The 25,049-nt window shown below is 40.5% G+C and overlaps 1 protein-coding gene across 2 annotated transcripts in view; it reads left to right on the forward strand.

Moving 5' to 3' along the window:
• Positions 1-2,175: 2,175 nt before the first annotated feature.
• The window catches only part of Spata9 (spermatogenesis associated 9), a 38,007-nt gene continuing 15,133 nt past the window's right edge, over positions 2,176-25,049 (forward strand). Inside the window, exons 1-3 of one of the 2 annotated variants that reach the window (XM_087617403.1) lie at positions 2,176-2,345; positions 2,511-2,599; positions 10,971-11,198. In XM_087617403.1, coding sequence (XP_087473529.1) covers positions 2,285-2,345; positions 2,511-2,599; positions 10,971-11,198 — 378 coding nt within the window. In that variant the 5' untranslated portion in view covers positions 2,176-2,284. 2 annotated transcript variants of the gene reach the window in all.

Below are 25,049 nucleotides of genomic sequence, written 5' to 3' on the forward strand. Positions count from 1 at the left end.
TAATGTCACCCGACCTGGTTGCTTCAAAGATTGCTGGCTATGGGTAACCCCAGGAACTAACTCTCAGCTGCCACTTACAGCTTCTCCAGTGATACAAACCTTACCTCACCCTTTGTCAGTTGCCCTGACTCTGATGTTGCTATGACTCCATATCTTTCCTCTATTTCTCTTTTTGGTGTGGCAAACTGTTTTAAAACCTTCAGGACACATTCTGTAGGAACACTAGGCTCCCTAGACTCCAATAGAGCCACATCTTGCCACAATGCCCTGCAGTCCAAAACATGTCAATCCTCTGTGGCACCCAAGTTTATGATCATTTACCTGCCAGGTGGTCACAGTTTTGCACATCGGTACTCTTTTTCCCTGAACTAAGGGTAATCCAGGGAAACGACCCACTGCCAATCCCAGCTGTAGATATGATAGCTGCCCAACATAAGAGGGCAGTTCAGGTCTTGGTCGCTGCAGGAGATTTCAGGGATAACTACTTCTATGACCCAATATAATAAATTCACTTACAAGCTTGGCAACCATTTTTAAAAATGTCTGAAATCATGCTTTCCATCCAGAAACAGATCGATTCTTTGGCAGCTGTGGTCCTTCAGAACCAACAGGGGCTGGACATCCTGACAGCTAAGGAAGGTGCTCTTTGCCTGTTCCTCCAAGAAGAATGCTGTTTCTACATCAACTAATCCGGGATAGTGAAAAATAAAATTCAGGAGCTTCAATCAGACAGGCAGAATTTCAAGGAACGTGAGGCCTCCAATTCCTGGACTTTCGAAAACCCTATATAAAAGTAGATACTCCCATTCAGAACACCCTTTCTAGTCATCTTTCTGGTGTTACTATTTGCTTCTGCCTCATTAATCTTGTCTCTACATTCCTTCAACAACAGATAAAAAAAACTCTAATCAAACTATTAATCAGTTCCTGTTACAGGATTACTAGCCACTGTCCATTGAGGAACCTGATGCGAACGTTTACCAAGTGCGCCCTGATGGTGAAAGTCAGCTGTACCCTGACATTGAGTACAAGGCAGCAGGAAGTAGCCTAAGAGACACAGCACCCCTATCCTCCTTTCACCATCAGCTTCCCCCTCCCTTTTTCCTTTATTTTATGATAAGAAAAAAAGAGTTATGTTGGTATCAGGAATTGCTTTCACCTCCAGCAGCTACACCACCTGGTCACTGTTGCCATGGCAATTGCCATAAATTCCCAGTACACCTTTGGCTTAGTTCCCACCTTCAGCTGGGAGCAGTTACATCATATTACAAATAAAAGGCAGACATTTTCTGCCCTCTCTCTCTTTCTCTTCTTTCTCTTATCCCTTCCCCTTGTTAAATTCTCCCATTAAATCTCTCCACATGGAACCATGTTGGCTTGATGTGCTTTATCTGGGCGTGGGCTGATATTTAAACAAAACACTTTGTTTTTTATCTGAGACTGGGGTCTTCCTTTGGTAAAGTTTTGACATTTGCACTGGGAGTGGACAACAGGGAACTGAGGAGACACAACCTTTACATAGGGTTTAAGGGGCAGAGCTTTCTAAAGCAGAGAGTTTTTAGAGTGAGGATTGGTGGAATTTCGATTCCTGAGCAGGTGGTTTTTCCTGTTCAGACTTTTCACCTAAAATTAGACTAATCTGGGAAGGGTCATATTGAAGGACTGGAGATGACATTTATGATAGTTTCAGAGGCTAGGATGCCAGTTTGACAGTAAGGGAGGCCTGGGGAAGGGGACTGGAGCTCTCAGGCCACGAATTGGCCATATTCCTGCTTTGAGGTTTACAGAGTTTACAAAGGGAGGTCACCACCTTCTTTGCCTCTTGAGTGAATAACCACAGTATGTGTGTATGTGAATGAGTGTGTGTGTGTATGTGTGTGTGTGTGTTTGTGTGTGTGTGTGTGCTTAACACTGTATATGAAGTACTTCTTTTAAACTACATTCTCACTCCCTTCAAAGGGAGCTAGACCCATTAATTTAAATATCACTATAGAATTTAGGACAAAACTCAATCTGAAATATAGATCTTCCTACTGTAATCCACTTTTCAGGTTCCTCACTCTTCCCTCTTGCCCTCTTGCCTCCAAACACATTCTTTCTCCCACTAATACAGTTATTTCAGAAGGTTTTGTAACAAGTTCTCAGAGGTTCCATTGTGTAGTCACAAAGAACCCCAGCAGTGAGCCAGTGAGCCAACAGGTCCTGTTCTTGCTGGTCTGAGTGGAGGACATCCTATCCCAGGCTGGCAATTCACTAAACGCTTGGAACCAAGTTCCAGCTTGTCATGGAAGTCAGACCTATTGGGTGGATCTGTGGACAGGTGGTGAAGAACTTCTCTGGAAGATGTGTGTATATGGCCAACCCTATTGTAACGGGGGCTATGGGCAGGGGCACAATTGGGAACAAATCCCACAGGTTTCTTTGTATTCCCCGTTCCCTGGGATAATGGCCAGTGTTCCAAATGCCTGCAAATGTCACAGGATGTTTTTCCTAATTTCTCCTTTTTTTAGTTGAGGGGCTCCAGAAGGCAATCATGGACCTTATAGATGAGTTTAAAGATGATCTTCCTACCATCCTAAGATTATCACAGTCTAACCAGGTAATGTGATTCTTGAGCTTCAAAAAAAAAAGGACAAAATATGTTATTATTTGTATCATACAAATCATTAATGCTGAGATCAGTAAGTAAAGTTAAAATTTTTTTAACTAATTTGTCCACAGAAAAACCAATGTCAAATTTTATTTCGTGGGACTAGTCCTAGAGATAGACCAGGAAGTGAGTGAGGTAGATTAATTATGATTAAAGATGATCATTTGATCATTAGATTAAAAACCTGGAGGTCTTTCAACCAGAAACTGACAATGTGGTTTACATAAGATTTACTTAATGTTGGCTATTAGCCCAAATGCTTGAATTACCCTAGATCCCTAGAACAAATGAAACTCAAGATGGATGATCAAAATGTGAATGCTTCACTCCTTCTTTAAATGAGGAAAAAGAATACCCTTGGCAGGGAAGAGAGAGGCAAAGATTAAAACAGAGACTGAAGGAACACCCATTCAGAGCCTGCCCCACATGTGGCCCATACATATACAGCCACCCAATTAGACAAGATGGATGAAGCAAAGAAGTGCAGACCGACAGGAGCCGGATGGAGATCGCTCCTGAGAGACACAGCCAGAATACAGCAAATACAGAGGCGAATGCCAGCAGCAAACCACTGAACTGAGAATAGGTCCCCCGTTGAAGGGATCAGAGAAAGAACTGGAAGAGCTTGAAGGTGCTCGAGACCCCAAAAGTACAACAATGTCAAGCAACCAGAGCTTCCAGGGACTAAGCCACTACCTAAAGACTATACATGGACTGACCCTGGACTCTGACCCCATAGGTAGCAATGAATATCCTAGTAAGAGCACCAGTGGAAGGGGAAGCCCTGGGTCCTGCTAAGACTGAACCCCCAGTGAACTAGACTATGGGGGGAGGGTGGCAATGGGGGGAGGTTTGGGAGGGGAACACCCATAAGGAAGGGGATGGGGGAGGGTGATGTTTGTCCGGAAACCGGGAAAGGGACTAACACTTGAAATGTATATAAGAAATACTCAAGTTAATAAAAAAAAAAGATTTACTTAATGTAAATTGTAAAGTAGTTAGAAATACTATGATAAAATCTAATACAATTAACTGAATACAATAACTGAGATAAACCAATACTGAAAAGATACAGCGTAAATAAGTATGTGTTAATGTGAAAAGAAAGTACCGATATCTACCAATTTACACAAAATATGCATATACTGTATTTTTAAAGTCTCTGTTCCAAAAAGGATTTGAAAAAGATAAACTTGAAATTGGAGGGAGAGGGAATTTTGAAGATGCTTATAAAAAAAAAAAAAAAAGGAAAGACAGTATCTTTTCTAACCTAATTATTCTAAGTATCTCCTTTGAAGTACAATACACTTTATATGATACTATAAAAGCCAGACTTGTGACAATATCAAGTGTTTAGTCCAAACCAGAAGTTTTAAAAAACATACAAAAAGCATCCTGAACAATATGGAAAGCACAAAAATCTGTGCATCTCATTAGGAAGGGTGTTGGAGCTGTCCTAGCCATTTCTCGAGATAAACGACTGTTGAATATTTACCACATTACCTCTCTATCACTTGGAACTGGAAGGAAAGGATATAGAGACAATTAAAAAGAATGGTCCCTTGTCAGTGGGTTTAATGTACTAAAGACGGGGTTTTAATAGTAAAGTTAAAGTATTATTAATTTAACCTGGACCCAGAATATAAAGATCTTGGATGTCATGCAACAAAAGAAGCTAATCTTTGTCTTAATTATAACACAAACATATGACAAAGATGATCTTGAGGATGAAAATGATATCCAATTTTTACACTGAAAATGGTTCTTAGGGCTAGAGAGAAAGTTCAATGGATCAGATCACTTGCTGTGCCAGCAAGAGTTTGCATCTCTGGCGCCCACATACAATCCAGGTATGTCTGCCTGTAAACCCAGCATTATGAATGAAGGCAGGTGGATCCTGGGCTCTCACTGGCTAGTCAGCCTAGCTGAAAGAGTACGGTTCAGTGACAGACCTGCCTCAAAATATAAGGTAGGGAATGATAGAGGAAGACACAGGAAACCCTCCTTTGGCCTCTCCATGCATACATGAACACAGATATATGTCACACACATATACAAACCCACAAAAGAAATGTTATTTTTCCAGTGATATTTTTTCTTAATAGTGGCAAAGTTTCTAGTAAGATTCTGTTATAAATGGTTGCCAAGAATATTGGGAATATAAAGACTGGTGGTAGATTCAATATATCATAAAGTTGACAGCATGGGATGACATGCTATGCAGGAGTCAAGCAAGAGTTGGCATTTCTTGAATAGCTGGAAGGATAATCATTCTATTAAGTAGGATAGGTGACTAGGTGAGGAACAGAGAGATAGAATATAATAAAATTATTTTCGTTGAATTTTGTTTCAAGGGACATAACACATTGCATTTAATCCATGCAGTTGAGTTGTAAATTGGAGCTACTTAGTTTATTGATCTGAATGTTGACTAACAATGAAAATAACCCTTCTTCATTTGGGGGAAAAGGATTATGGTGAAGTGTGGGATCCCCAATGAGCAGTAGTTGGGCAGTGTACAGAGAGATGCTGGCTAATGGAGCAGCACAAACCAAGGCTTGAAAACTCCAGGGGTCAACCCAAAGTTAGTAATTCCAGATCTCTAATGTCTAGTTACACCCCCTCTTAGTATTTCCCTGGACTTGGGTATAAAGTACTTTGAAACACTGTAAACTTTTCGTGGCCATTCTCTGGAGTTGTAAGAGAAGAGATAGACAGGCATCCACAGTGGACCTAGGATATAAATGCTTAAAGTGGCAATAATTATTGGAAAAAGCCTCAAGGGGAGTCCTCTAAGCTAGAGACATGCTATAAGTGCCCTGTTACTTTTCCAAAATGTGCTTCCTTCGTTGTTAAGATTAGAGACATTGAGACTTGTTCAACCAAAAAAAAATCAGATTTTTCATTAATTGATTTGTTATTCACTTTACATACAGCCCCTCTGTCCTCCCAGTACTCCCTTCAGATACCCTTCTCCTCTGAGAACATTACCCTGGCACATTAAGTCACCACAGGACTAGGTATATCCTCTCATACCAAGGCGAGACAAGATAGTCCAGATAGGGTGACAGGATTCAGTTTTTTTATATCCCCTTTCATCTTTGTCTGCCTTCTGATGGCATCATTGTCACCAGATCCAAGACCATGATTTCTATTTAGATACATAGCTGCCAGCTCACTAAAGAGAGCTCTATGTCTTGTTTCTAGCACCTTAATTTATTGATTTATGAAACTCAGGCCATTTATGGAAGAACACAATGACAGCTTTTGCCCAATTTGAAATCTGTGGTTCTTTTTTCACCATTTTCTTTGCTAACTTAGTGACACAGACCCACTCATATGTGTGACATGTTCAAAGCACAGACTGTGTGTAGAATGAAAAGAGACCTCACCTGAGCCTTTAAGGAGTCCTTTCAGAAGCACTTACCTCAGTATTCACCCTTCCCTCATCTCCAGCTCCACTTCTGTCTGGATTTGACAAGAAGAAGTTCAACTTTCACAAAACACTCTTAAGTTCCACAAATATTGAGAAGGGAAAGGGAGGGAAGATGGTTGTGTCAGATGGGAGAAAGCCGCCATCTCCACAGGGCATATGCCCACTTTGCTTTCACACAGAGCTGAATAGCAATTGTGCCAAAGTAAGGTGTGATTCTGACTGTGATGGTTTGCTCAGCCCAGGGAGTGACATTATTAGAAGGTGTGGCCCTGTTGAGTAGGTGTGACCTTTGTGGAGTAGGTGTGGCATTGTGGGTGTGGACTTTAAGAACTTCATCCTAGCTGTCTGGAAGCCAGACTGATGAAGATGTAAAACTCTCAGGTCCTCCTGCACCCTGCCTGCCTGGATGGTGTCATGCTTGATAATGGACTAAACCTCTGAACCTATAAGCCAGCCCCAATTAAATGTTGTCATTTATAAGACTTGCCTTGGTCATGGTGTCTGTTCATAGCAGTAAAAACCTAACGAAGACACTGTCATGGGTTTTAACTGGGTCCCTCAGCTTTATGAAGGTGAAATAATGAAAGTAAGCAAAACTGGAAGAAAGGAACTGTTTAGCTGGCTATTCGCTCACCTACAGAAGAGATGACAATGGTGTCGTAGACACTAGAATAGAGGATGGGTGGGAGGAAAGGGCCAAATCCTGGGACTATTCAAAGGAAGAATTGAATAAGCTTTACTGGCAGGCTTGTTTTATAGAGGGAGGATAGTAATTGCTCTGGTATAGAAATGATAGTTCGGTGTTAAAACTACTGACAATAAAGATATGGGAAGGGCCTGAGAAGCGGGAAAGTATTCAAGTGAAGAAGGTCAGTTCGGAAATCTGGAGCATAGTTCCAGAACCCATCTTAGTGACATTACCTTTGCTAAGCAAATCCTGAGCCTCCAGGGGTTTGGTGGGTGATTGATTTCCTGGCATCTGTGAACGGCTCAGATGATGCTCAAGCTCCAAAGGGACATCCACCTTGCACCGGTAACCAGATCTTAAATACTTAGGCTAAGAGTCTTAAAGAAAACCATCAAACAGGCATGAAGATCACTCATTTGGGAACAATATTTAAACCCCCACACATGATTTGCTTAACAAACAACATAGAATAGGCAATAGAAAAAGGAGGGGAATGTCTGGCAGCTGAGAATGAAGATCCACCCCACCCCTTTTAGAACTGATTAAGAAGTTTATTTACTGCTGTAAATCATAAGCATGTCCACCCACCTCTGAGGACTGTAGGTAGGTGCTTCTCCCTGACATCTTTTTGTTCACGTAATACAGAAGAGAACCACACCTGTATCCCTCTGCTTTGGTTTGCTTTCCTACATCATTTTCCTGTGAGGCAGGAAGAATGTCTTCTTGAGAAAGTGCCAATTCTATGGTTTGTGGGAGGGAAATTACAAGTTGCCAAGAACATTGTGTTGTTGGAAGTAACAAGTCCTTAAAGTTATATGGGAAATGTTTTGTTTGTTTTTGTTTTCTTTTGTCTTAAAGAAAGGATTTAAAAGATGTGCAGGGCAGCTCAGCATTAAATTCTAACAACTAAGCATTAGAAAGAAACAAAGACCATAGTCATGAGGCATGGGTTAAGACCCAGAGATAGCTAGGATTTCATGATGATTTCTGTCTTAGAGTTTCCATTGCTATGAAGAGACACCATGACCAAGGCAACACTTATAAAGGACAACATTTAATTGGAGCTGGCTTACAGGTTCAGAGGTTCAGTCCATTATCACCAAGGCAGGAGCATGGCAGCATCCAGGAAGGCATAGAGCAGGAGGAGCCCAGAGTTCTGTATCTTGATCTGACAGCAGCCAGGAGAAAAACTGGCTCCCACATAGCTGGAAGGAGAGACTCAAAGCCCACCCCAAAGTGATCCACTTCCTCCAACAAGGCCATGCCTACTCCAATAAGGCCACAGCTCCTAGTAGTGCCACTCCCTGGGCCAAACATATTCAAACCACAGCAGCTAAATATGCCATTATTGCAGTTCAGACTGCCATGAAAGAATACAATTGTCATGTTTTGATCAACCTAAATTATGTGAGCCCTACTGAAATTTGACATGACCAAATTATCAATGATAATTAACCTTGTTTTTATATAAAGACAAAAAACAAGAAAGAAAATAGAAAATGTAGAAAGGGATTGGATTGATTTCATCAGAGTAGAATAAATATGTTTAAAAGAAACAGATGGGGCCAATGAGTGGCTGCATGCCATGGTCTAGAGAAGAACTGGAGGTGTGATTGTGTATGCCAGCAGAGAAAGAGGCCATATGAGACCAGATTTGCTTAGAAAGTGAGACTGTGTCTCAGAAAAACTAGAAGAAAGTAAAAGATCCTGTAGAGACACGTAGAAAATTAGAAGAGGAATCTGTAGATGATAATCATTTCACAACTGCCAACATGGTAGAATCTCCAAACACTGATTACTTGAAAAGGAGATGAAGTTTGTAAGGTAAAACATGTCCCATCCCTGTTTGTCCTGCCAATGTGGATGACTATTCTTAATAATGAGTACAGTGAGGGAGAACATAGGTAAAGTGTAGTCACAAGTAAGATAAAGCTAGTGTCAAGTCCCTACAAAGGAAGAGTAGAGAGGGGCAAGTACAGCATAGCACACAAGAAATGGACCAGCAGACATCAGAGCTTCAGCAGGACAGCCTGTGTGACTTCCCTGGCTGTCCTTTAACCACAGCCACAGAAGAAAACAGTGTCATGTGACTGTGCCTCTGAGCTGTTTCACTCTGCTTTTAGGTTGCTTTTCTCTACATGGCTTGGGAGGTTAGCAGTTCCAAAATCAACCCACTGTCTAGATGGCACTAGCTACTGTAGCTGCTGCCTGGGAGACTAAGACCAGGACCCACCAATGGGACATCAAAACACCAAAAACAGGACAAAAAAAACCACCCCTCAGGAATGGGTTAGAAATTCTGAACAGTAAGAAAAATACTGAAATCACATGATGCATATTTATTTTTAAAGTAAATATATAAAATGTTAGCTCTTAGGCAGACACATGATGTTTGCTGCAGACAAGACAAAATAATTCAATTTATCAGATATTTTGTTTGGGTATATTTAGGTTTAACAAAATATTGCAGATTTTGTACCCAGTTCTTTTTTTTTTAATTTTGTATTTTTTTTTATTAACTTGAGTATTTCTTATTTACATTTCGAGTGTTATTCCCTTTCCCGGTTTCTGGGCTAACATCCCCCTAACTCCTCCCCCTCCCCTTCTTTATGGCTGTTCCCCTCCCCATCCTCCCCCCATTGCTGCCCTCCCCCCAACAATCATGTTCACTGGAGGTTCAGTCTTAGCAGGACCCAGGGCTTCCCCTTCCACTGGTGATCTTACTAGGATATTCAATGCTACCTATGAGGTCAGAGTCCATGGTCAGTCCATGTATAGTCTTTAGGTAGTGGCTTAGTCCCTGGAAGCTCTGGTTGCTTGGCATTGTTGTTCATATGGGGTCACGAGCCCCTTCAAGCTCTTCCAGTTTTTCTCTGATTCCTTCAATGGGGGTCCTGTTCTCAGTTCAGTGGTTTGCTGCTGGCATTTGCCTCTGTATTTGCTATATTCTGGCTGTGTCTCTCAGGAGAGATCTACATCCGGCTCCTGTCAGTCTGCACTTCTTTGCTTCATCCATCTTGTCTAATTGGGTGGCTTTGTACCCAATTCTTAATCAGTATTTCCTAAGTTATGGCTAGGAAATTGCTTGGATCAATGATGAAACTGCCTGTCTGTTACCTGGGTGCAGCCTTGCTACTCTCTGCACTTTCTCTGTGGTAAACTACTTGGTAGAACTCAGAAGAAACACATGTTATATGCTTTGATGATGCTACTACAGGTTTGTTAGAAATTCCTTGAATTTCTGAAGTTTTGACATAAAGGATTTTCTTAGAGCCACAATAGATCTGCATGTAAGGCATTTTACTTTCCTTTAAATCCTTTCTACATATTATATATGCTTTAGCTTATGACTAAAACAATTTAAAGTAAGCCTGTTAAAACATTTGTAGCATTTAAAATAAGTACAATTGCATGAATGTTTCAGATATTGAGTAATATCTTGGGTAAGAATTATTGTTTGCAGTGGAGCCTGGAAGCATAGGACTGCAGTCCCAAGTAAACAGGAGGCTAAGGCAGGAGGATTGCCAAGTATAAGGCCTGAATGGGTTACAGCATGAGCTCACATGCAGCCTGCACAACTTATGAGATCTTGTGTCAAAGTAAGAGTAAACAGTGAGCTAACATACAGCTCAGGGGTGAAGCATCTGCTTAGCATGTACAAGACCTTGGGTTCAATCCCAAGTACTGGGAAGAGAGGAAGAAAGGCAAAGGAAGTGTAAGAGAGAATCATGTTTATTTTCACAGCAGCTTCTAATGTCAATGTAAAAACACCATTACCTCCACTCCACCCCCACATCTATGCAGGCACAGTGGTTGTAGCACATGCCTTTAATCACAGCACTCAAGGCAGGCAGTGATGGGCAAATCTCTATAAATTTGAGGCTAATCTGGTCTACACAGAAAATTTAAGGTCAACCAGGATGACATAGTAAAACTCTGTTTCAAAAAACAACAATAACACAAACCCTGAAAGAAAATATTCTTTCTTTTGGTTTATTCAATTCTTGATATTTATTGTAAGGAAAAATAAATGTATTCACACATAGTTTTAATTAGTCATTGAATTTTTGAGGTATAATTGTTGGACTGATAAATGTAAGGCATTGTGTACAATGTAGTTGAATACTCACTTTCTGCTACATGCAGATTCTAATAATATGTCAGAGAATCATATATCAGATTCTTTTTTTTTTCAGAAAAAAGATTCAGTGCAGAAAACATCTAAGGTCAAAATGGCCCTTGCTTTAGCCAAGATCAACCGTGGAACATTAATTCAAGGGTTGAACAGGATATCCAGTTCCTCCAAATCGGTGGCCAAGCTTCTGCAGCCACAGCTGGCATGCAGACTCTTAGAACTGAGGAACATATCTCACAGGCTGCTGAGAGAAGTGAATGCGCCAAGGCAACCCCTGAATAGCATACAGGTAAGTGCAGGCTATATCTGCATGATCTGAGGAACCTCTCTAAGCATTCATAGCTGACCCAAGTGTTGAAAATAAGTCACCATTGAATGCTTAGCCCTAAACACCTGAATCCCCCTTTCAAGACTCAGGGAACATCATGGGGCAGGACAGAAAACTGGAAGAAATTCAGTGAAAGCCCATCTTCTAGACAACACATGCCAGTTGATGGACTCACTGCAGCAGTGGCTGCCTACGTTCTCGGGGTTGAGCCCACTGACACTCCATCACTCACTGGGAAGAGCTCAGAAGGCTATTGACAGTTAATGGTTGCTAGAGAAGGGCGAGTGCTTTTTCTTGAATGGGACAGGCACAGGTAAATTGCCCCAAACCTGTGCTCATTCAAGTACCCCAATTAAAAGTAATGAGCCACTCTTCCCCCTGAAAGGTATGAAAAATAGGAAGATTTGTTGGAAGACAGAAGGCATCAATGATCTAGGGAAAAGGATAAGACAGAAAAATGGGGGATTATGGTCAAAGTCCATGATAGTGGACAGAATTGTGAAAGAATAAATAGCATGTTAAATCTTCTTTAATTTAAAAACAACCCCCTCTGATATTCCTGAATTATTTCTGACTAAAATCCATATTTCATCTTTGCCTCTCTGTCTCAATGCCCAGCCATGGGTTGCTGGCAACTTTATTTCACCAATCGAAGTCAACTGGGGGCAGGGACCCTCAGCATCTTATAGGTAGATGAGCAGGTTTCCATGTAATTTGGGGAGCCAAATGAACACAAATAGCAGTAGAACCAATCCACAACACATTGTATTCATGTTAAAAGCATTAGCCACAGCAATGTCTTGTACTGGGCCCTACTTTTGATTCCTACTACAGGAAGAGGAAATAAGGATCCTTTGTTAATTGTACACATTTAATGTTGTATCAGGAGAGAAGAACTTTGAAATAAATAAACTGAGCCATGGGTCTGTCTTTGGGTAGTAGTTTACCCTCTGGAAGCTCTGGTTGGTTGGTATTGTTCTTATGGGGTTACAATCCCCTTCAGTTCCTTCAGACCTTTCACTAACTCCTCCAATGGGGACTGCACACTCAGTTCAATGATTTGCTGATAGCATTCGCCTCTGTATTTGTCGTGCTCTGGCTGAGGTTCTCAGGAGACACTTTTATCAGGCTCTTCTCAGCATGCACTTTTGGCTTCATCAATGTTCTCTAGGTTTGGTGGCTGTATATGTATGGGCTGTATCGCCAGGTGAAGCAGGCTCTGAATGGTCATTCCTACAGCCTCTGCTCCAAACTTTTTCTCCATATCTCCTCCTATGAATATTTTTATTTCCCCTTTAAGAAGAACTGAAGCATCTGCACTTTGGTGGTCATTCTTCTTTTGTTGTCTGATTGCTCTGGCTAGGACTTCAAGTACCATATTGAATAAGTAGGGAGAGAGTGGGCAGCCTTGTCTAGTCCCTGATTTTAGTGGGACTTTAGTCTTCATTAGTTTGATGTTAGTTACTGGTTTGCTGTATATGGTTTTTACTATGTTTAGGTATGGGCCTTGAATTCCTGATCTTTCCAAGACTTTTAACATGAAGGGGTGTTGAATTTTATCACATGCTATTTCAGCATCTAATGAGATGATCATGTGGTTTTTTTCCTTGAGTTTGTTTAAATAGTGTATTATGTTGATGGATTTTCTTTCCTTTCTTCCTTCCTTCCTTCTTTCCTTTCTTCCTTCCTTTCTTTCTTTCTTTCTTTCTTTCTTTCTTTCTTTCTTTCTTTCTCTCTCTCTTTCTTTCTTTTTTTGATGGATTTTCTTCTATTGAACCATCCCTGCATCTCTGGGATGAAGTCTACTTGCTCATGATGGATGATCATTTTGATGTGTTCTTAGGTTTGGTCTGCAAGAAGTTTATTGAGTATTTTTTTTATCGTGTCAAGCCAGGGGAGGAAGAGAGAGAGAGAGAGAGAGAGAGAGAGAGAGAGAGAGAGAGAGAGAGAGAGAGAGACGAGAGAGACAGAGAGAGAGAGAGAGAGAGAGAGAGAGAAAGAGAGAGAGAGAGATTGAGTATTTTTGAGTTGATATTCATAAGGGAAACTGGTCTGAAGTTTCCTTTCTTTGTTGGGTCTTTGTGTGGTTTAGGTATAAGTGTAACTATGGCTTCATAGAAGGAATTGGGTAGTGTTCCTTCTGTTTCTCTTTTGTAAAATAGTTTGGACAGTATTGGTATGAGGTCTTCTATGAAGATCTGATAGAATTCTGCACTAAATCCATCTCGTCTTGGTCTTTTTTGGTTGGGAAACTTTTAATAACTGCTTCTAATTCTTTAGGAGTTATGGGACTGTTTCGATGACTTATCTGATCCTTATTTAATTTTGGTACCTAGTATCTGTCTAGAAAATTGTCCATTTCATCCAGATTTTCCAGTTTTGTTGAGTATAGGCTTTTGTAGTAGGATCTGATTTTTTTTTAATTTTCTCAGTTTCTATTGTCATGTCTCCCTTTTCATTTCTGATTTTATTAATTTGGATATTGTCTCTGTGTCCTCTGTTTAGTCTGGCTAAGGGTTCATCTATCTTGTTGATTTTCTCAAAGAACCAGCTCCTGGTTTTGTTGATTCTTTATATTCTTTTTGTTACTTGGTTGATTTCAAACCTGAGTTTGATTATTTCCTGCCTTCTATTCCTCTTGGGTTTATTTGCTTCTTTTTGTTCTAGAGCTTTTAGGTGTGCTGCAAAGCTGCTAATGTATGCTCTCTCTAGTATCATTTTGGAGGCACTCAGAACCATGCGTTTGCCTCTTACAAAGCATGCGTTTGCATTGCTTTCATTGTGTCCTATAAATTTGGATATGTTGCACTTCCATTTTCATTAAATTCTAAAAAGTCTTTAATTTTTTTATTTCTTCCTTGACCAAGTTATCATTGAGTAGAGTGTTGTTCAACTTCCATATGTATATAGGGTTTCTGTCATGTTTGTTATTATTGAAGACCAGCCTTAGTCCATGGTGATCTAATAGGATGCATGGCATTATTTCAATCTTCTTGTATCTGTTGAGGCCTTTTTCATGACCCATTGTAGGTCAATTTTGGAGAAGGTAGCATGAAGTGCTGAGAAGAAGGTATATTCTTTTGTTTTAGGATGAAGTGTTCTATAGATATGTGTTAAATCCACTTGGTTCATAACTTCTGTTAGTTTCTCTATGTCTCTGTTTTGTTTCTGTTTCTATGCTCTGTGTATTGATAAGAGTGGGGTGTTGAAATCTCTCCCTACTATTTTATGAGGTGCAATGTATGCTTTGAGCCTTAGTAAGGTTTCTTTTATGAATGTAGGTGCCTTTGCATTTGGAGCATAGATATTCAGGACTGAGAGTTCCTCTTGGTGGATTTTTCCTTTGATGTGTCCTTCCTTATCTTTTTTGATAACTTTTGGTTGGAAGTCGATTTTATTCGATATTAGAAGGACTACTCCAGCTTGTTTCTTGGGACTATTTGATTGGAAAATGGTTTTCCAGCCTTTTACTTGGAGGTGGTTTCTGTCTTTGTCACTGAGATGTGTTTCCTGTATGCAGCAAAATGCTGAGTCCTGTTTAAGTATCTTTTAGTCTATGTCTTTTTATTGGGGAATTGAGTCCATTGATGTTAAGTGGTATTAAGGAAGAGTGATTGTTGTTTCCTGTTATTTTTGCTGTTAGAGGTGAAATTATGTTTGTGTTACTATCTTCTTTTGGGTTTGTTGGAAGAAGATTACTTTCTTGCTTTTTCTAGGGTCTAGTTTCCCTCCTTGTGTTGGAGTTTTCCATCTATTATCCTTTGTAGGGCTGGATTTGTGGAAAGATATTGTGTAAATTTGGTTTTGTCATGGAATATTTTGGTTTCTCCATCTATGTTGAGAGTTTTGCTGGATATAGTAGTTTGGGTTGGCATTTGTGTTCTCTTAGTGTCTGTATGACATCTATCTGCCCAGGAACTTCTGGCTTTCATAGCCTCTCATGAGAAGTCAGGTGTAATTCTGATAGGTCTGCCTTCTGATATGTTACTTGACCTTTTTCACTTACAGCTTTTAATATTCTTTCTTTGTTTTGTCCATTTGGTGTTTTGACTATTATGTGATGGAAAGAATTTCTTCTCTGGTCCATTCTATTTGGAGTCTGTAGGTTTCTTTTATGTTTATGGGCATCTCTTTCTTCTGTAATTTTGTTGAAGATATTTACTGGCCCTTTAAGTTGGGATTCTTAGTTCTCTTCTATACCTATTATCCTTAGGTTTGATCTTCTCATTGTGTCCTGGATTTCCTGGATGTTTCGGTTAGGAGCTTTTTGTGTTTTACATTATATTTGATGGTTGTGTTGATGTTTTCTATGGTATCTGATGCCCCTAAGATAAATCTCTTCCATCTCTTGTATTCTGTTAGTGATGCTTGCATTTATGACTCCTGATCTCTCTTCTAGGTTTTCTATGTCCGGGGTTGTCTCCTTCTGTGATTTCTTTATTGTTTCTATTTCCATTTTTAGACCCTGGATGGTTTTGTTCTATTCCTTCATCTGTTTGAGTGTGTTTTCCTTTAATTCTTTAAAGGATTTTTGTGTTTCCTCTTTAAGAGCTTCTACCTGTATTATTCTGTATTTCTTTAGGGAGTTATTTATGTCCTTCTTAAAGTCCTCTATCATCAACATGAGATGTGATTTTAAATCCAAATCTGGCTTTTCTGATGTGTTTGGATATCCAGTATTTGTTTTGGTGGGAGAACTGGACTCTGATGATGCCAAGTAGTCTTGGTTTCTGTTACTTAGGTTCCTGTGCTTGTCTCTCACCATAAGGTTGTCTCTGGTATTAGCTTGTCTTGCTGTCTCTGACAGTAGTTTGGCCTTCCTGTATGCTTGCATGTCAGCACTCCTGTAGACCTGTTTTCTTACAGTGGGATCTGGGTACAGAGAGCGGTGGCACCGGCTCAGCTCCAGGCTCAGACAGAAACCAGGAGGGTCCTGTACCAGACTGCTCCTGCCTTTGTGTGTCCCGGGGTCTGTAGGTGGGTCTCTCGGAGCAGAAGAGATGACATCTCTCAGGTGTGTCAGTGCTCCTGGGAACTGGCTTTCTGCTCTGGGCACAGGCAGAAACCAGAATGGTCCTGCCCATGACTGCTCCTAGCTTCCTGTGCCCAGAGGGCACTAGGCGGTTTCTTCTTGGGCCAGGAATGTGAGCAGATGTGAAATGTCCACACTTCTGAGAGTTCAGTTCTCTCCTCCACCGGATTTGGATTTTATCTAACATTATTAATAAATGTAGCTAGGGTTTATTTTAGCTTCTCTCTGGTATTCTGGAATAAGGAAAGATAATCTAGAGTTTGACCTGGTAAGATGAAAAATTTAATTTCCAATTCCTTTCTTAAACAGACAGTGCTTTGGTAAACATGTTTATAGATGTTTCCCTGTGCATATGCATGGACTATGTGCATGTTGGCAAGCACCCCATCACTGAGCTACACCCTGCCCTCTTGTTTCACTCTATGTAACTTTAGTTTTGTGCACCCCAACCCTGAGTCTTTCTACACAGGGTCTTATTATGTAGCTCTGGCTGGCCTGGGACTCACTCTGTAGACCAGGATGACCTCAAGCTCACAGAGATCCACCTGCCTTAGCTTCCCAAATTCTGAGATTAAAGGTGTGCACCACAGGGCCTCGCTCTTTCTCTTTTCTTTGAAGCATCTTGAGTAATTAGCTATGTCCAAAGGGTATCTTAAATTTAAAACATATTAATTTCTTTTTATGCATGCGTGTGTGTGTGTGTGTGTGTGTGTGTGTGTGTGTGTGTGTGTAAAGGTGACTGTGTATAGTGGCCAAAGGTTGACATCAAGAATCTTCTTCCCTATCTCTTCACTGTATTGTTTGAGACAGAGTCTGTCACTAAGCCCGCAGGAAGTCCAGGATCCTCCTCTCTCTGTTTCCAGCACTGGGATTACAAGTGTGTGCCACCAAGCTTTACATGTTTAAACCCAAGGCCTCCTGTTTCTATGGCAAATATGTTACCAAATGAGCTGTCTCCTTTTTGCCCCACATTAAGGACTTTGAGAGGAACTGTGAGTTCTTTCCCTTAGGATTCTGTTTGTTCTTTTTCATTTTTGTTTTTGTTTTTTTTTCCCTTTCAAGTCTTTCTTTAAACTTTTTCAATAATTTTGCACATATGTGTGTGTATGGTCTTTCAAATGGTTATTCTTTGAAATATTAGGAGCTACTATTTCCTTATGTTTTATGATTGTATTTAACTGGAACTTCTCCAACAGAGTTCACATTAGTAATGTCCTCTGTACTTGATACAGAGCTCTCCTGGAGGAATTTTGCTAGTGCCCTGGACATATGGCATATGGACAACCTGAGACCAGCCTTCAAGCTTTTTCTGTCCAGGCTTGGCTGCATCATTCACACAGCTCTCTAAGCATTATGACAAAGAGAAAATGCCAGCCCCAGTCAGGGAGCAGCTTCCTCTGCTTCTGTTGTGCTGGTTACAGTTTGAGTCTCAGTCTCCCTGACACTGCAGCTCAGCAAATCCTTTCATCCACCATGTGTCTATCCAAGCCTCAAATGCTGCTGGATATTAAAACTCATCTGGTAGTCCAGTAAGTGCCCGGGTGCCTGAGATACAAGCTCACAAGCTACCCTGGCCATTCCTGCTTTGTTCCTGGCACAGGGATTTATCTTTCTTTTTAATAGACTTGGCCTTACATGAAGTTCTGGGTTTTTAATTTTAAATGGAACTTCTCAGTGGTTTTATGTGAATGTTTCCATGTTAGCCTGTCATGTAACTAGACCATCTTTCTACCATCTTCTTTTACAATTTAATATAAAATGTCTACATTTCTTTTGGGAAGTAAGTAAAGTATAGCAACCTTTCAATTAACCCAGCAAATATTTATTGAAACCTGATATATACAATCACTTGTTTGGGTACCAGGCATTCAGGGGTATCATCCTTGCCTCATGGAGCTAATAGGTAAACATGTAGGTACTGTCAGTCAAACGTAGCAAGTGCATGACCGAAGGGTGCAAAGCAGATTGTGGAAGGATCCAGAAGAGGCATGCAATTTCAGAACCTGAAGGCTCAGTGAAGGTATATATGGAAGCATGAATGTGAACATTAGTCCAGAGGGTCAAAGGCACAACAAAGGGATGCATGAGATGTGAAGTGTGGGAAGGGTTGCTCTGTGGACAGTGTTTCCATGGTGGTAGTATACTAAGTGAGTCTCACCACATAAGGTACCTCTTAGTCATAACATGGAGAAACTATGTTCATTGTTAACAACTCTCAGTCGATTTTCCCAGCTGCTTCCAGGCAAAGCTTTATGGTGGAGAATTTCAAGGAGGTGATAGCTGGAATTAATTTTCAAAGTAGTAAGCTGTGTGACCTCCTAGAGAATATTACTTTATGTAAACATGGCTGTGGGGAATGTAGATGGCCTATAACCAGTTTGAAGCTATATTTCATGGTCTAAAGATAGTCTTCAAGTGCCCTGTTGAGTCTCTGATCTGAAAGTGGTGAATGATAGAAGCATTTTATTTTAACCTGTAACAATTTAATTAGTTCTATCTAAATTCTTTTATTAATATTAAATACCAGTGAAGCAGATTATTTCCCTTAAAACATGGAAACAGAAGCATTTTCATTAGGACACTGACAATAACTAGAATGATGTTTGAGCTATTTGGTACAGTACAGGGAGAGCTAAGCCATTAAATTTACACTAATGGTTTCCTTAAGATGAGCAGAGAGAGGATACTGGCCCAGAGCCCCTAAGACAGACTCCTGAGTCTTTTGAATGGATCTGGAGCATGCGAGTATTTCTTAACCTTTAAAATACATACATGAGCTGCCTAAATCTACACTCGATACTCAAAAAATTCCAATGACCAGTCACGAGTAGAGTATAGAAGTTGGGGTTTGGCCTCTTCATTGCTATCTTGTTAGAAATTTCCTTTGCATCTGACTGTACAGACAGATGAATGTTGAGTCATGTTTCTTCTCAAGTTCTTCCAGGTTCTGCAGACCTCAGACTGCGGTGATAGGAGAGTAGCTAATGATGTTAAGTCTCAGAAATGGAGAGTGGAGAATTCCCTAGAGGTTTCCAACATCCCTAGCACCAGTACTTCAGAGTGGTATATCCACCCAGCCTGAAAGCTGCCTAGCTGAGCAAAGCCTGCAGCTGTTCTTGCTGCAGTGACCTAGATAATCAGCTTAAATGCTGACTTCAGCCAAGACACGTCAGCTCCAGACATAGCTGTTGATTCTGGAAGGCCAATCAATGTGTCGCCAGAGAATTAAGAGCTCTTTCTGGGTCGAGATAAGATGACTGTTTCTATTGTGTACAGGCGTTATGGGAGGCATGAGGTAAAATGGGGGCAAAACCTGAGTGAACCTGAAGCCCTGTACTTCCTCGATATTTACTCAAGTCAACTGAACTCATGCCTCTTTTCAGGTTGAGGTGAGTTTTCTAAAAACAACCCTACCACTACCACCACCTTCCCTGCACCCTTCAGGGAGCACACCAGTTAAGAGTTTAAAGTACAAATATCAGGGTTTCTGTGGGTTCTTGATGGGTCTGCCCCAACACTAACCTAGGAGCTATGATTCAGACCTGAGGAAAGAGGACATTTCCCCAAAAAAGAACTTCTCAAAGACATACTACTCCAAGCTGATCAAAAAGTCAGGTCATCTGACTTCTACTGGACCATTTCTCTGGAATGATGTTCCACAAGATGCTAACCAAAACCTTCTGTACTGTGGAGTGCTAGGAGTCTTAAACTTACCACTGTGGTAAGTTACACAAAGGCATGGCCATGTAGCTCTTGCCAACTTGTATGAGGCCCTTCCTTGCTGGGCCTGCCTGTTCACAGCGTCAGCACATTTACAGTTGTTTGTTAGTTACAGAGTCAGAGCTGTCCCTGACGCGTCTCCTATCCCTTTCATGTTGTGATTCTGAACAGCATGAAAGAAGTCAGGCCTGGCAATTCTTTACTCTGCTGGTTATGTATAATTAAATCTTTATTTTTTTCAGCTGCTCAAACATGATTTTCTTGTGATTTATGTCATTATTAGTGAAAAGAAAATGAAGACAGGTGCTTTACGAGATGAGACAGTCAATTATGTAAATTTTTCCTTGTCTCAAAAATGTGTATATATTGTGCATATTAATGTAACCAAACTAAAAATATTGACATAGCATTTATACTATACTTTTAAAATATATAAATAAATGAAATTAATAAAACAAATTTAAGATAAAATATTTCAGACAGACCAAGATAATGTAAATACAGCTCATATTTATCCAAACAGCTCCTGTTTATTATTTTTTCTATACATTTCTATACACTGTTCTTGATATCAGGCAGAAATGAAGCAAGGTGGTTTACGATGTAAAAACCATGCAGTGCATGTGTCTTAATCAGTGTTCTATTGCTGTGAAGTGACACCATGATCACTGATTTGGTCTTATAAAGGAAAGCACTTCATTGGGGACTTGCTTACAGTGTCAGGGGCTTAGTTTATTTTCATGACAGGAGCAGGTGTGGTGCTGGAGAAGTAGCTGAGAGCTATATCCTGGTCATCAGCCAAGAGAGAGAAACTCCTGAAGCCTCAAAGTTCATCCCAGTGACACACTTCCTCCAACAAGGCCACACCTCCTATTCTTTCTCAAAAAGGCTCACTCCATGATGGCTAAGCATGTAAATATATGCACCTATAGGGGCCCCTTTTTTCTTCCATTTTTATTAAATTGGGTATAGGGGCCATTCTTATTTAAACCACCAAAGCATGTGAGCTGCAAAACTGGAAAATATTACTTGCTGGTAGCCACATAAATTTTGGACCAAATATATATCCTATGGGGATGTTACAGAAATTGAAAATAGTAAGATAATGAAATCAACAAACCTTAGGCAATGTACAAAATTAATTACTCACAGTTGTAACAAGAATCATCAATACATTTTGAAACTAATCATTTTAATTACCTTTTGATGAAAGAATAAATCTGAGAGAAGTGTGTAGTGAAACAAAGTATGATTTCTTACACAGACACCTCTTTTATTTTGTTATGAGACCTTCTACTCATCCCACACAGACTTTCCCCCATGCACATAAATGAGTCTTTTCCTGTACAAAGAGGTATCCTGTTGAAGTGAATATATCTGCCTTTCTTTCTCATGCTCTTTACCTGTGTACTTGTGTCCTGTAGCCATACAGTTAGGTTTGAAAGCATGGTGCCATTCCCACTGTTCTGGGAAAAAAAAGAAAATGCAGCCTTTGATTCATTTTCCAAAGACTCCTTAGCCAGGGACACTGAGTCATTGTCCACATTGAATTATGGGGAGAGTAGCCAAAATTAGAGGAAATATATTTCCTATGAGGATGATCTATTAAAGAAATAGAAAGCATTAATTGTAAGCAGAAAGAAGGCATCAGTTCCTATATCTGTGTTGGTGTGGCCTCAAAAAGGAAAGAAGAAAACAGTTAACAATATACTCCCTCACTTTTAGCTGAGAGGTCTCTTGGCCCATGATTTGTTTTTGCATTCCATAAATCCCTTACTAAGAGTCACGGAAATACTGGTGGCCAGGTTTGTTCTTCATTCAGAAGTGGCAGCAGTAAGCCAAAATGAAACATTCAGGGCATTGAGCACATGTATAGTTTAGACATTTCACTAACACAATACCCTGTGCCTTTTCAATATAATTGTGACAGTATAGAAGGGGCTAATCTTTCTGAACCTGTGTCCTACCTCATAGATTTTTTTTTCTTATTGGATAGTTTATTTATTTACATTTCAAATACTATCCTCTTTCCTGGTTTCCCCTCTGGACACCCCCTATCCCATCCCCTCTCCCCCTGCAGAGCTTTGCAATTTTATGAGGTCCCATTTGTCTACTGTTGATCTTAGAGCATAAGCCATTGGTGTTCTGTTCAGGAAAATTTCCCATATGCTCATGAGTTCAAGGATCTTCCCCACTTTATCTGCTATTAGGGTGCTGCCCCACCCACCCAACCACTCCTGCCTCCCTGTCCTGGCATACACCTACAGTGGGGCATTGAGCCTTCCCAGGAACAAAGGGTCTCTCCTCCCATTGATGTCTGACAAGACCATCCTCTGCTACATATGCAGATGGAGCCATGGGTCCCTCCCATGTACTATTTGGTTGGTACTATTTGGTAGTTTAGTCCCTGGGAGCACTGGGGGGATCTGGTTGGTTGATATTGTTGTTCTTCCTATGGGGTTGGAAGCCCCTTCAGCTACTTCAGTCCTTTCTCTAACTCCCTAATTGGGGACCCCATTCTCACTCAAATGCTTGACTGTGAGCATCCACCTCTGTATTTGTCAGGCTCTGGCAGAGCATCTCAGGAGATAGCTATATCAGGCTCCTGTCAGCAAGCACTTCTTGTCATCCACCTTAGTGTCTGGGTTTGATGTCTGTATATGGGATAAATCACCAGATGGGGGAATATCTAGATGGCCTATCCTTCAGTCTCTGCTCCATACTTTGTCTACATATTTCTTCCCTTGAGTATTTGTTTCCTCCTTCTAAATTACTGAAGCATCCACACTTTGGTTTTTGTTCTTCTTGAACTTCATGTGGTCTGTGAAGTGTGTCTTGGGTATTCCAAGCTTTTGGGCTAATATCCACTTATCAACAAGTGCATACATGTGTGACTTTTGTGACTGGGTTATTTCAGTCAGGATGTATTTTCTAGTTCCATCCATTTGCCTGAGAATTTCATGTAGTTATTGTTTTTAATAGCTGAGTAGTACATGATTGGTAGATGTACCGCATTCTGTATCCATTCCTCTGTTGAAGGACATCTAGGTTCTTCCCAGCTTCTGGCTATTATAAATAAGGCTGCTATGAACATAGTGGAGCATGTGTCTTTGTTATATGTTGGAGCATCATTTGGGTTTATGCCCAGAAGTGGTATAGCTAGGTCCTCAGGTAGTATTATGACCAATTCTCTGAGGAGCCACCAGACTGATTTCCAGAGTAGAAATCCCACCAACCATGGAGAAGTGTTTCTCTTTCTCCACATCTTCACCAGCATCTACTGTCACCTGAGCTTTTGATCTTAGCCATTCTGACTAGTGTGAGGTGGAATCTCAGGGTTGTTTTGATTTGCATTTCCCTGATGACTAAAGATGTTGAACATTTCTTTAAATGCTTCTCAGCCATTTGATATTCTTCACTTGGTAATTCTTTGTTTAACTTGGTACCCCATTTTTAATAGGGTTATTTGATTCTTTCGAGTCTAACTTCTTGAGTTCTTTGTATATATTGGATATTAGTCCTCTATCAGATGTAGGATTGTCAACCAATCTGTTGGTTGACAGTGTCCTCTGCCTTACAGAGCTTTGCAATTTTATGAGGTCCCATTTGTCTACTGTTGATCTTAGAGCATAAGCCATTGGTGTTCTGTTCAGGAAAATTTCCCATATGCTCATGAGTTCAAGGATCTTCCCCACTTTATCTGCTATTAGTTTCATTGTACCTGGTTTTATGTGGAGGTCCTTGATCCACTTGGACTTGAAATTTATACAAGGTGATAAGAATGGATTGATTTGTATTAATCTACATGGCTTTTAGAGTCTCTGTTGAGGAGTCTGGTGTAATTCTGATAGATCTGCCTTTATATGTTACTTGATCTTTTCCCCTTACTGATTTTAATATTCTTTCTTTGATTTGTGCATTGGGTGTTTTGATTACTATGTGATGGGAGGAATATCTTTTTTGGTACAATCTATTTGGAGTTCTGTAGGATTCTTGCATATTCATCGGCATCTCTTTCTTTAGGTTTGGAAAGTCTTCTATAATTTTATTGAAGATATTTACTGGCCCTTTAAGTTGGGCATCTTTGCTCTCTTCTATACCTATTATCCTTAAGTTCAGTCTTCTCATTGTGTCCTGGATTTCCTAGATGTTTTGGGTTAGGAGCTTTCTGCATTTTGCATTTTCTTTGGCTGTTGTGGCAATCTTTTCTATGATATCTTCTGCAGCTGACATTCTCCCTTCCATCTCTTATATTCTGTTGGTGATGCTTGCATCTATGACTCTTGATCTCTTCCCTAGGTTTTCTATCTCCAGGGTTGTCTCCCTTTGTGATTTCTTTATTGTTTCTATTTCCATTTTTAGATCTTGGATGGTTTTGTTCAATTCTTTCACTTGTTTGTCTGTATATTCTTTTAATTCTTTAAGGGATTTTTGTGTTTCCTCCTTAAGGGCTTCTACTTGTTTCCTATACTCTTCTATATTTCTTTAAGGGAATTATTTATGTCCTTCTTAAAGTCCTCTATCATCATGATAAGATGTGATTTTAAATCCAAATCTTGCTTTTCTAATGTGTTTGGGGTATTGGAGCTTTGCTGTGGTGGGAGAACTGGGTTCTGATACCAAAGAGCCTTGCTTCCTGTTGTTTAGGTTCTTTGTGCTTGCCTCTTGCCATCTAGCTACCTCTGGTGTTAGTTGGTCTTGATGTCTCTGACTGGAGCCTTTCCCTCCTATGAGCCTGTGAGCCTGTGAACTTGGGAGTGATAGTGGTCCTGGAAGATCAGTTCTCTCTGGGTGGGATTTGGGTACAGAGAGCTGTGCCACAGGGTTAACTCCGGGGGGGCAGATGGAGACTGGAAGGATCCTTTCCCCAGTTGCTGAGTGGTTCCGGAGCCCTGTGGTCTCCTGGCAGGTCCCTCTTTGGCCGGTTATTGGAGCAAAAGTATTCATCTCACCTGTGAACTTAGGAGTGACAGCACTCCTGGGAGATCAGCTCTCTCCAAGTGGGATTGGGTACAGGGAGCTGTGCCACAGAGTTAACTCCGGGGGGCAGATTCGGCGAC

This window comes from Rattus norvegicus, chromosome 2 (assembly GCF_021556685.1).
Source record: "Rattus norvegicus strain SHRSP/BbbUtx chromosome 2, alternate assembly SHRSP_T2T, whole genome shotgun sequence".
Classification (NCBI taxonomy): Eukaryota; Metazoa; Chordata; class Mammalia; order Rodentia; family Muridae; genus Rattus; species Rattus norvegicus.